The following is a 10,597-nucleotide window of genomic DNA, read 5'->3' as shown; positions in this document are numbered from 1 at the left end:
AAAAGGAAAAGACCCGATTATAGTGATCAAGCTCCCCCCTTTTACATTGGTTTGAATAGCTTTATATAGCCCTAATATATTTTTTATATTATTTGTTGTCTTTTCTTCTTGTAGATGGCAGTGCAAGTGGAGGGCAGGTGCGGCGGCAACAGGTGGAGCAGGTGGTGGCAAAGTTGGTGGTGATAGAGGCGGCAGTAGTAAAAGAAGACCTTAGGTGCGCCGCACCTAGGGTTAGGGTTACCCTTCTCTCTTTTTATTTTCTGATTTGGGCTGAATTTTTTATTGGGTTTGTGATTTTGGGCCTGTTGTATTTGGTTTGTTGGGTTTGGGTTGGTTATTGGGCTGATTGGGCTAGTGTGTTATTGGGTAGGTTAGTGAGGTTTTTGGGTTGTATTGGGTTTGGTTTAATTTTGTGATGGGCTGGGCAAATATAGGGCTATACAATCACAAATTTTATATTTAAGGCAATTAAACATAATATTTAAAATCTTGCTTCCAAGAAAACTGATTAATTTAATCTTTTTAGTTTAAAATTTTGAAGATATATTATGATATCAATTGTCATGTGTCCCGAATTTAACATTATTATAATAAAATATAAAAACTTTTACCGGAATAAAAATTTAGATACTTTTAAGGTAAATAAAGAATAATTTTAATGAGATGACCTTCATGGCTCTCGAAAGCAAGTGGTGGAGAATGATCTGTTTAAGAAAAAGGGAAGACACCAAGAATGAAAATTTAGATATCAACTTATATAACAAACTCAAGAATTAAATGTCTCTATCTTAGAGAGGATAAGTTAAATGGAGAAAATTAATGAGACGGCATTGGTGGCTACATGTGATCTATCTCTACCCAGCAAGTGGTAAGGATAAGGAAAATTTTAATGAAGACACAGAAACAGAAGCATTAGCATTTATTCTTTATTTTTAAATGTTTAAGTTACTCCACATAATTCATAAAATATTATTAAATGTGTTGAATAAATTAGATATTTAAGTATGATATGATTTGGGATTACTATTTGATTTGATAGTTTTTCCAATATTGCAGGGAGAGAAATATTAGTTCGATAAATAAATTATCATTATCTAAATCATCGTAGAAAGTAATTTGAATTAGAAGTTCAAAAAGATAATTCACTTTATTATAAGTTAACTGTCAAATGTATTTATTGACTTGATGAGAATGGTCAAGCGTTATGTAACAACCCTTTTTCCAGTGGTATCGAAAACAGTGACTTTGGATATTTACGAGTAATGTTTAGTCCATTAATTCTATTGTTTAAATAATTAATTAAGGTATAAGAATTAATTACTATAGATTTTACTAGTTAAAAGGGGTTATATAATATTAAACCAAGGTTTAAAGTGATAATTAACCGCGTTTGCATGTTAGTGGACGGTTTGGGGCATGATAATGGATTAAATCATGTTAAATTTTAAGTAATAATCTTTATAATATAGCAAAACATAAAACATAAAATCATCATCCTCCTTATTCATTCTCCACCGTTTGAAAAGAAGAAAAGAAAGAAGAATAACCATTGTTGAATTATTCACATTCGGATATTGCATGTAAGTTCAAAATAATCCGTTTTTGTAAATTTTATATTTTTGAGATAATAATAGCTCAATTTAGTTAATCCGTACACTATTTTTTAAAAATTTTTAAAATCTATAAATAATATCATTGATGAATGCTTAAAGTTTTAGTGTTAAATAGTTAGATTTTAAGTTTATATATGAAAAATGACTAATTTGTAAAGTAAAAATTTATAGTTTTGGGCATAGGGATTAAAGTGTAAATATTTCAAAATTGATATTGTAATTCTGTAAATTTATATACTTGAGGGTTGTAGAAGAATGAGATTGGGATCGGTTCAGGAATCAAGGCTCAATTTTGAAAATTATGACATTTTTTTTATTTTAGGGACTAAATTGAATAAAATATAAAATTTTAAGGAACATTTAGAAAGGTGAAAGTAAATTGTCATATGCATGAAAGAAGATAGTGAGACTGATAAATTGAAATGAATTACTGTATAGATCAAAATTTGAATAAACTGAAAGTTAATTGAAGAAAAGGGAAAATTACACATTATAAAAAATTGTTAATATTAGCATTTAAAATCTACTAATGTATAAAACATTGTTATTATTATTGAAATATTTAAAATCAAATGCTAAAATATGAAAATTAATGATGAATTATAAAAAGTAAGAAGTAAAAATTTTAAAATTATTGAAAGTGATATCTTATTTAAAATATCCTACTTTGTCCGGATTCATTTTAAATTTAATTTTTAATAATTTTATATAAAATATCATATTTTTATATGATTATTATAAGCATTCTCGAATTTTAAATATTTAAAAGAATAGGTGTTTTGGTGTAGCATTTAGATCTTTCTTATATTTGTGATTGGAAGGAAGACTACGATTCACTAAATGAAAGAGAGTAACTAAAATTATGTCCACTGTTTGAATTTGGTGTTAGCATTTTTCATGCGGGAATAAAAAGAGTTTGTCAAGGGATTTTCTTCAAAAGTATGAACATATTTTTAGTACAAAATTTATCATATGACTATTGAAATATAGAAAATCAAATACTATCAAATTAAAATTTGTATTTAGTTTTTTTTATAATATATAAAATCAAACACTAAAAAATTAATGCTTTATAAAATCTTAAGAAATTAAAAAAATCATAACATATTAATATAAAAACAATAACCAAAAAATTATAAAAATACTAATAAAACACTTCTAAAATGAACTTGAATAAAATAATGTCTAAGATCATTAGAATTGAACTTCCATTTGTCCGTGTTCATTTTGGATGTGTAATAATTGTTACAGTTTTTTTTTTTAATAAATGGATATCTTGATTTCAATGAATTTTGGACCTTCATCCTAACTTGATTTTTTTAGAAGTTTTATATGTTTTAAAATTTTTTATTATAATGGTAGCATTGAGGGACGTTTTGGAGGAATTTGAATTAAGCGATCTTGGCTTCTCGAGCAAATGGTTTACTTGGAAAGAGGACGACTAGTAGAAAACAAGATACGGGAAAGATCGGATAGAGAAGTGGCAAACTCGGAATGGTGGGGTCGTTTTCCTGGTTGCTTTTTGTGCCATTTAACACATAGCTTCTCGGACCACTGCCCAGTACTACTGAACACATTGGGGCACCAACGTGACAAAGCAGAAAGAAGAGATTTTCCCTTTCGATTTAACGCATAATGTGTACTTGAAGAGGACTTTGAAGAATAAGTGAAGATCGCATGGAATTCAAATAACGATGAACTCCCAAGAAAGCTCGCAATGTTGGGCAACTCATTAAAAGAATGGACCAAGATCAATAAAGGGAACTGACACACAAAAAAAGAGAATAATTAAACCAAAGGCTCATCGAGCTTAATGAAGATGATCCTGAAGAAGAATGATTAGCAGAAATAATAGAAGTCAAGCTAGCGTTGAATATGTAAGCATATAAGGAAGAATTGTTTTGGGAACAAAGAGCAAGGGCAAACTGGCTTAGAATTGGAGATCGAAATGCAATTTTTTTCCACAATTTTGCATCCTATCACAAAAAGAGAAACACAGTAAAGGGGCTTGAAGACTAAAGTGGTAGATGGAAGGAAGAGGATAAGGAATTACTTGAGTTAGCGAGAAAATATTTTAAAGATATTTTCTCCTCAAAATCCTTGCAAGATTGTTAGAATTTATGGACGAAAATTCTACCTTGCATATCTGATACCTTAATGAGGAAATTTCAGCTAGTTTTAAAGAAGAAAAATTATGTGATGCGTTAAAGTCAATGGCTCATCAAAAGGCTTCAAGTAAGGATGGCTTCCTTACTCTCTTTTTTTCAAAAATATTGGTATATTTTAGGAAAGGATGTGACTAGCTTTTGTTTAGAAATTTTGAATAACCAGAAAGAATTAGGTGTTATAAATAGAACCAATATCGCCCTAATCCCTAAAGTATTGATGAAAAAAAATATGGGTCAATTTAGACTGATTAGCCTTTGCAATGTAGTATACAAAATAATTCTGAAAGCTATAGTTAACAGATTTAGGAAGGCCCTTAGCTATTATATTGAGGAAACACAAGGAGCATTTGTGCCAGGTAGACAAATTACTGATAACATTCTAGTGGCATATGAATTATTGCATTCTTTCAAGAAAAGAAGATATGTACCAGGTTCTTTTTCCTTAAAATTAGATATGAGTAAAGCATATGATAGGGTAGAATAAAATTTTATTGAAAAAATGATGAGAAATCTTGGGTTCTACGACAAGTGGGTATCACTGATTATGCGATGTATCAAGAGCTTTTCATACTCAGTTGTTTTCAATGGAGGCAAATGAGTTGAGTTCAATCCCACTAGAGGAATAAGGCAATGAGATCCTTTAATTCCATATCTATTTATCATTTGTGCAGAAGGTTTCTCAAGACTTCTCAATATTGCAAAAAGGGATGGAAAAATTGAAGGACGAAAGCAGGGAGAGATGGGTTGTCAATAACCCATTTATTCTTTATTGATGATAGTATCTTATTTGGAAAAGAAAGAAAAGAAGGGGCTTTAGCTATACAGTAGTTAACGAATATGAATTTTTTTAGGACAATTGGTGAATTTTGATAAATCTTTGATTTATTTTAGTAACAATATAAGTGATGAAGTCAAGCATCAAATAGGGAGCGATCTGGGAGTTTGTATTGCCAATAATCCTAAAAAATACCTTAGATTACTGATGATGGTAGGAAGGAGAAAGAAAAACGCTTTTATAGATATTAAGGAGAAATTTTTGACAAATGTGAAAAATTGGAGTATACGTAATCTTTCTATAGGAGGGAAATAAGTTTTTGTTAAATCAGTATTACAAGCCATTCCAATTTATGCTATGCAATGCTTCCAGTTACCGATTTCATTATGTCGGATCTAGAGAATATTATGTGTAAGTTCTGGTGGAAAAATTTAAAAATAAATAAAGGTATTCATTGGTGTAGTTGGACGTTATTGTGTACCCCCAAGACATAAGGGGGGATTGGTTTTAGAGAATTATCGAAGTTTAATAAAGCCTTGTTGGCAAATCAATGATGGAAGTTAATTACCAATCTTATTAGTTTACTCGCATAGGTTATGAAAGCTAAGTACTACCCATAGAGCGATTTTATGAATGTTGAGTTAGGATCTTACCCTTCGTTTACCTAGAGAAGTATATGGGGCGCTCGGAGCATTTTAGAGACAAGCAATGGTTAGAGGATTGAAGATGGAAAATCAGTAATATTTGGAATAATGCATGGCTTCCATATCCTAGAGATGAGAAATTATAGTTTCAGAATATAAATTGGAAGCACTCTTTGGTTGCGGAACTAATTGATCATGACTCAGTTACCTAGAAGGAAGACATCTTAAAGAGGCTATTCACCGAAGAACAAGCCAAGATGATCAATTCCATCCCCCTAGGGAATTCTTTGCAACTAGAAATCTTAAGAGGAGACAAGTCGAGGGAATATACAGCTAAAAGTGGTTACAAGTGGTGTATTACAGAGGAACAAAACATGCTAGGATATGAAAAACAAAATACCTCCAAATCTAACAAAAAAATTATTCAAAATTATGGAGCCTAAAAGTTCCCAGTAAGGTACGAATCAACTTATGGAGAATTACAAACAATTATTTGCCTACACTAAGTAACCTAAATGCCCGTAGGCTAAGGCTTGATGCTCTATGTCCATTATGTGGTGAAGAAGATGAATTGGTCAACCATATCTTTTTATACTGTAATCTTGTGAAACAAGTTCTCCAACAGATGGAAGTGATATCCGCGCCCATACATGAAAATCAAGAATGGAAACATTGGTTAGCTGAGACTTTTAACATCAATATCATGTATCAATGTACATGTCTAACAGTTTCATTCTAGGGAATATGGCATAATAGGAACAATTTTTTCCATGAAGGTATTCGACAGAGGATATATGACATAGTGGGCTTTATCAAATCATATTTTACAGAACTAAGGATACTAAACGAAGCACTAGAAAACAAGCACAATAGAAAGGAAGCCCACTGGGAACCCCCAACAAAGGACCAAGTTAAAGTAAATTTTGATACTGTGTTTCAACAACAAAACAACAAAGTAATCAATGGAATAATTATCAGAAACAACATAGGACTCATAATGGGTTCATGTGTTTACCCGGTCAAAAATGTTCGAGATCCGACAACTGCAGAAGCATATGTATTTCTCTAAGGGGTTGTCTTTGCAGAAGAAATGAGATTTAGCGAAATAATAGTCGAAAGGGATTTAATGACTGTCATTAAAAAACTACAAAGTCCAAAAAATGACAGATCACTTATCAGAATCATCATAAATGAAATAAAAGAAAAAAACCAAAAGATTTAAGAGCATTGAGTTTAGTTACATACCGCGTGAAGTAAACGAAGCGGCGCATGCGGTGGCTGCATGGGGGAGATGATGCGACTCCCTGACCTTCTGGATGGAAGAAACTCCGCCGGAGGTTGAACCCATCGTTCTGAAGGGCCAAAGGGGAAGAAGTTAGAAGAGGTGAAGACGGTGTTTTGATAGGATGAATCTGGAGAAGAAAGAGGATTTGTTACAGGATCTCCGATGAACTCAGAGATTAGAGGAACTGGGGGAAGAAAATGACCCACGCACACTGTTTGATGAATACCAGTTCCCTTGCAAAGGGACATTTGGCGTTGCAATAACAAAGAAGAAAGGTAAGAAGAAGCTAAGAATTTAAGGTTTCATTTTATTTTAGCTTCCTTAGGAAAATTACTATTTGTTTCTTCTACAGATTTTAAGCGCCTATTTTTAGGCCTTAGGAAATTGCAATACTGAGGCACCGTTCATGAGAAGTAATGGTTTAGTGGACATATGGTAGGATTAGGTAGGCAATTTACCATTAAAAGCCTAATTTTTTTTAAATTTATCGAAATGGGCCTGGTATTTTATTATTTATCAGAATGGGTCATTTTCCCCTAAATCGCGTCCTCGTTAGGGCGATGTCAGGGGACGTGCCAGGAAATCGCAGCCACGTAAGCGCGCTTTACTGACATGATAACAAATCGCGTCCTCTGAAGCGCAATTTGTGTCCACGTTAACAAAGCATGCTGACGTGGACGTGATTTGCCCCGCGCGTGAACAGTGCAACGGTCAATTTTTTGACCGTTGCCCCCCCAACGGTCCAAAAAAATTATAAATACCCACCCTTTTTTTTCATAAACTAATTCTCTCTCAAATTTTCTCTCAATTTCTTCTAAATTTCCTCTCAATTTGCTCTCAAATTCCTTCAAAATTTCTCTCAAATCCATATTTATTTTCAATTTGCTCTCAAGTTCCTCTTAAATTTCTCTTAAATATAATTTTAAAAAAATATTTTTTTAAAATTTTTTAAACCGTAAAAATTTGTACGATTTTAACAATGGCCGGAGAATTGACTCGTCTTGATAAGCATCACATATCCGTGGAACAAATGAAAATGGTAAGCGTTAAATTTAATTTTTAAATATTATTTAAGAATTTTTTATTTATGCATTTTTAGATAATTATTAATTTATTATTTATTATAAAAGTCTATAGATCGGATATTGGAATGCAATATCCGGAATATGCATGGTCCTCCATCAACGTAGGTAGAGAACTACCTGCGGGAAGCGGGTTTTTGGCACGTGGCGACAATAGGTCGGGGATGCAAGGTGGACTCGAAACTAATCAGTGCGTTGATCGAGAGGTGGAGACTCGAAACGCACACATTTCATCTTCTATGTAGAGAGTACACTATCACTTTGGAAGATGTCAGTCTACAATTGGGATTACCGGTGGACGGGTACCCAGTCACCGGGTGTGCCCAATCTAGCGATTGGCTTGCGGTGTGCTACGAGCTTTTGGGTGCTATTCTTGAGAAAATGGACGGAGGTAAGATCGAGATGGGCTGGTTACGAGACACATTCCCGGATCCGAATGAAGATTCAACCGAAATAGAAAGAATCCAATATGCTCGGGCATACATTCTTTAGTCAATTGGAGGTTATTTGATGCCTGACTTGTCACGGAGCTGCGTACATCTAAGATGGCTGCTGAAACTCGTTGATTTTAGAGCAGCTGGTGAATTGAGTTAGGGGTCTGTCGTTTTGGCAACAATATATAGGGAGATGTGCGGGGCGACGCGACCGAGGAAAGAAAAAATCGGAGGTTGTCTGTCACTACTGCAGTAATGGGCACGGTTTCGCTTTCCATTTCTACGTCCTTGAGTGGACCACCCATATACATTCCTACTCATAACGAGGTAAATTTTATATTATATTTTACAATTATTATGTAGATTTTTAAAAATAAAAGTATGCTAAAAATTTATTTAATTAGGTGGAACCATCCGGCAAGTAATGCTCGTTTACCTACCTCTCTTGAAGATACACGGTTTCTATTAGACCAACAGTCGGAAGCACATGTAAGTATTAAATAAATTGATATTTCCATCATTCGCTAATCGATTGGTATTTAGTATTTAGTATTATGTATATAACTAATATTTCTATCATGTTCATATAGTTTCAATGGACACCATACGAGGATCCGGCAATTCGGGCAGTAATTCCGAATGAGTTCTTACAAAATCCAAATGCTTGGCAAGCAAAAGTTGCGTTGATCAACTACGCGACCGTGGAGATGCACCAGTCAGACAGGGTGTTACGGCAATTTCGATGTAGACAACTGATTCTCGTGGAACCTGAGGTGTTTGACGATCACCACAAAATCGACCTTCAGCAATGGAATACGGATTGGCCGAGATTCTGGTCCGAGTACGTCCAAATGTGGGATGATCGGTATGACTATATACTTAGTATACAACCGATCATCGTTCCGGAGATAGCGTGCTTGCCGGAATACATGCCATGATTTAGGATCCATGGCAAGCCGTATTTACTATCACCAGAGGAGAGGCAACGGCAATTACGTGTCCAAAGAGAAAGACGCAAGCCTTTAAATCCAAGACGAAAGGACGACGACGCTGGCCCCTCAACGACGCCCAAACATTCACCCGGCCCAACGAGAGCACCGACACAGTCACCCAACCCAGCAATTCAACCGATGATACCCACGCAACCGCCTTTTCAGATGATGCCAGGTGTGTTTCCTAGCCTTTTTATGTATTCTAACCCTTATATGTTTCCTTTTTCGAGTCCTATGGCAGGTTGGAGCCAATAGCCCGGTTCAGCTCCATTTCCTGTTACACCGAGTGAACCGCTGATGTATAGGCCAGCGACACACGAAGGATCACAAGAGGGGCCGTCGGGGAGCTCTTCTTTTTACCAATCCCCACCACCGTATGGGTTTCAAACACCGTCGCTGTTGGTGATGCAAAGACCTCCACATTCACAATTCTATCAATGTGGCTCATCGTTCCAACTCTGACAACCAGATGCCCTACTGGAGAACCAAAATCCCCGCTGGAAGAACCTTAACCGCCACCAAAAGCTAGACAAAGGAGGAATCCAACGCGTAACCGTCGACGGCCGCCATGTGGCACTGAATCCCGCAGACACAGACATTGGTTTTTGTATTTAAATTTATTTGTACAAATATTTTGAATATTTTGATATTTTCTTATGTAATAAAATAGAAATTTTTTTGAGTTATTACTTAAAAATCCTAAACCTTTAACTTATTAAAAATTTATAAATTTATAAATTATAATTAAATGCATAATTTAATTGACAAACCTTAAACACTGAACCTAAAAACCCTAACCCTAACCCTTAAATTAAAAATCCTAAACCCTTAACCTAAAAACCCTAAACCCTTAATTTAAAAACCCTAACCTATTAACCTAAAAACCCTAACCTTTAACTTTAAAACCCTAAACCTTTAAATTAAAAACCCTAAACCCTTAACTTAAAACCCATAAACTATTAACCTAAAAACCCTAACCCTTAACTTAAAAACCCTAACCCCTTAACTTAAAAATCCTAACCCTTAACTTAAAAAACCTAACCCTTTAACTTAAAAACCCTAAACCCTTAACTTAAAAACACTAACTTTTAACTTTAAAACCCTAAACCCTTAAATTAAAAACCCTAAACCCTTAAATTAAAAACCCTAACCCCTTAAATTAAAACCCATAAACCCTTAACCTAAAAACCTTAACCCTTAACTTAAAAACCCTAACCCTTAACTTTAAAACCCTAAACCATTAAATTAAAAACCCTAACCATTAACTTAAATATAATTTGATAATTTTACTAACATTAATACAATTATCAGTTAATAATTTTACATTCACATAATGTTAGATTTGGAAAAATGTTTTGATTGGCACTAACAATTAATAATTTGATATAATTTGATAATTTTACTAACAATTAATACAATTATCAATTAATAATTGAAAAAATATAATTTTTTTAAATTACATTCAACTATTGCGATTAGGGCATGATCGACTTGTATGGCCTGGATTCCTACACCATCCGCACAACTTTTGTTGACTAGTTGTTTCTCGGATATCCATATTGTTACGTATTCTAGTGGAGTAAGGTCGACCCTTTAGTTTGCGA

General features: G+C 33.8%; 1 protein-coding gene and 1 long non-coding RNA gene across 2 annotated transcripts; one reads left to right on the top strand and one right to left on the bottom strand.

Moving 5' to 3' along the window:
- Positions 1–5,458: 5,458 nt before the first annotated feature.
- Positions 5,459–6,733, bottom strand: LOC107914573 (uncharacterized). The gene is made up of 2 exons (XM_016843513.2): positions 6,446–6,733; positions 5,459–6,344 (listed from the first exon to the last, which is right to left on the bottom strand). The coding sequence occupies exons 1-2, from the start codon at positions 6,731–6,733 to the stop codon at positions 6,324–6,326; spliced, it is 309 nt and encodes a 102-aa protein (XP_016699002.1). The 3' UTR covers positions 5,459–6,323.
- A 251-nt stretch (positions 6,734–6,984) lies between these two features.
- On the top strand, positions 6,985–9,690 carry LOC107915165 (uncharacterized). Its single transcript, XR_001689214.2, has 3 exons — positions 6,985–8,328; positions 8,406–8,490; positions 8,592–9,690. It is a non-coding gene; the product is annotated as an uncharacterized lncRNA (long non-coding RNA).
- Positions 9,691–10,597: the final 907 nt, after the last annotated feature.

The sequence above is a fragment of the Gossypium hirsutum genome, chromosome D10 (genome assembly GCF_007990345.1).
Source record: "Gossypium hirsutum isolate 1008001.06 chromosome D10, Gossypium_hirsutum_v2.1, whole genome shotgun sequence".
NCBI lineage: Eukaryota > Viridiplantae > Streptophyta > Magnoliopsida > Malvales > Malvaceae > Gossypium > Gossypium hirsutum.
The sequence above is the reverse complement of the archived record's forward strand: the minus strand, read 5'-3'. Positions and strand labels throughout refer to the sequence as shown.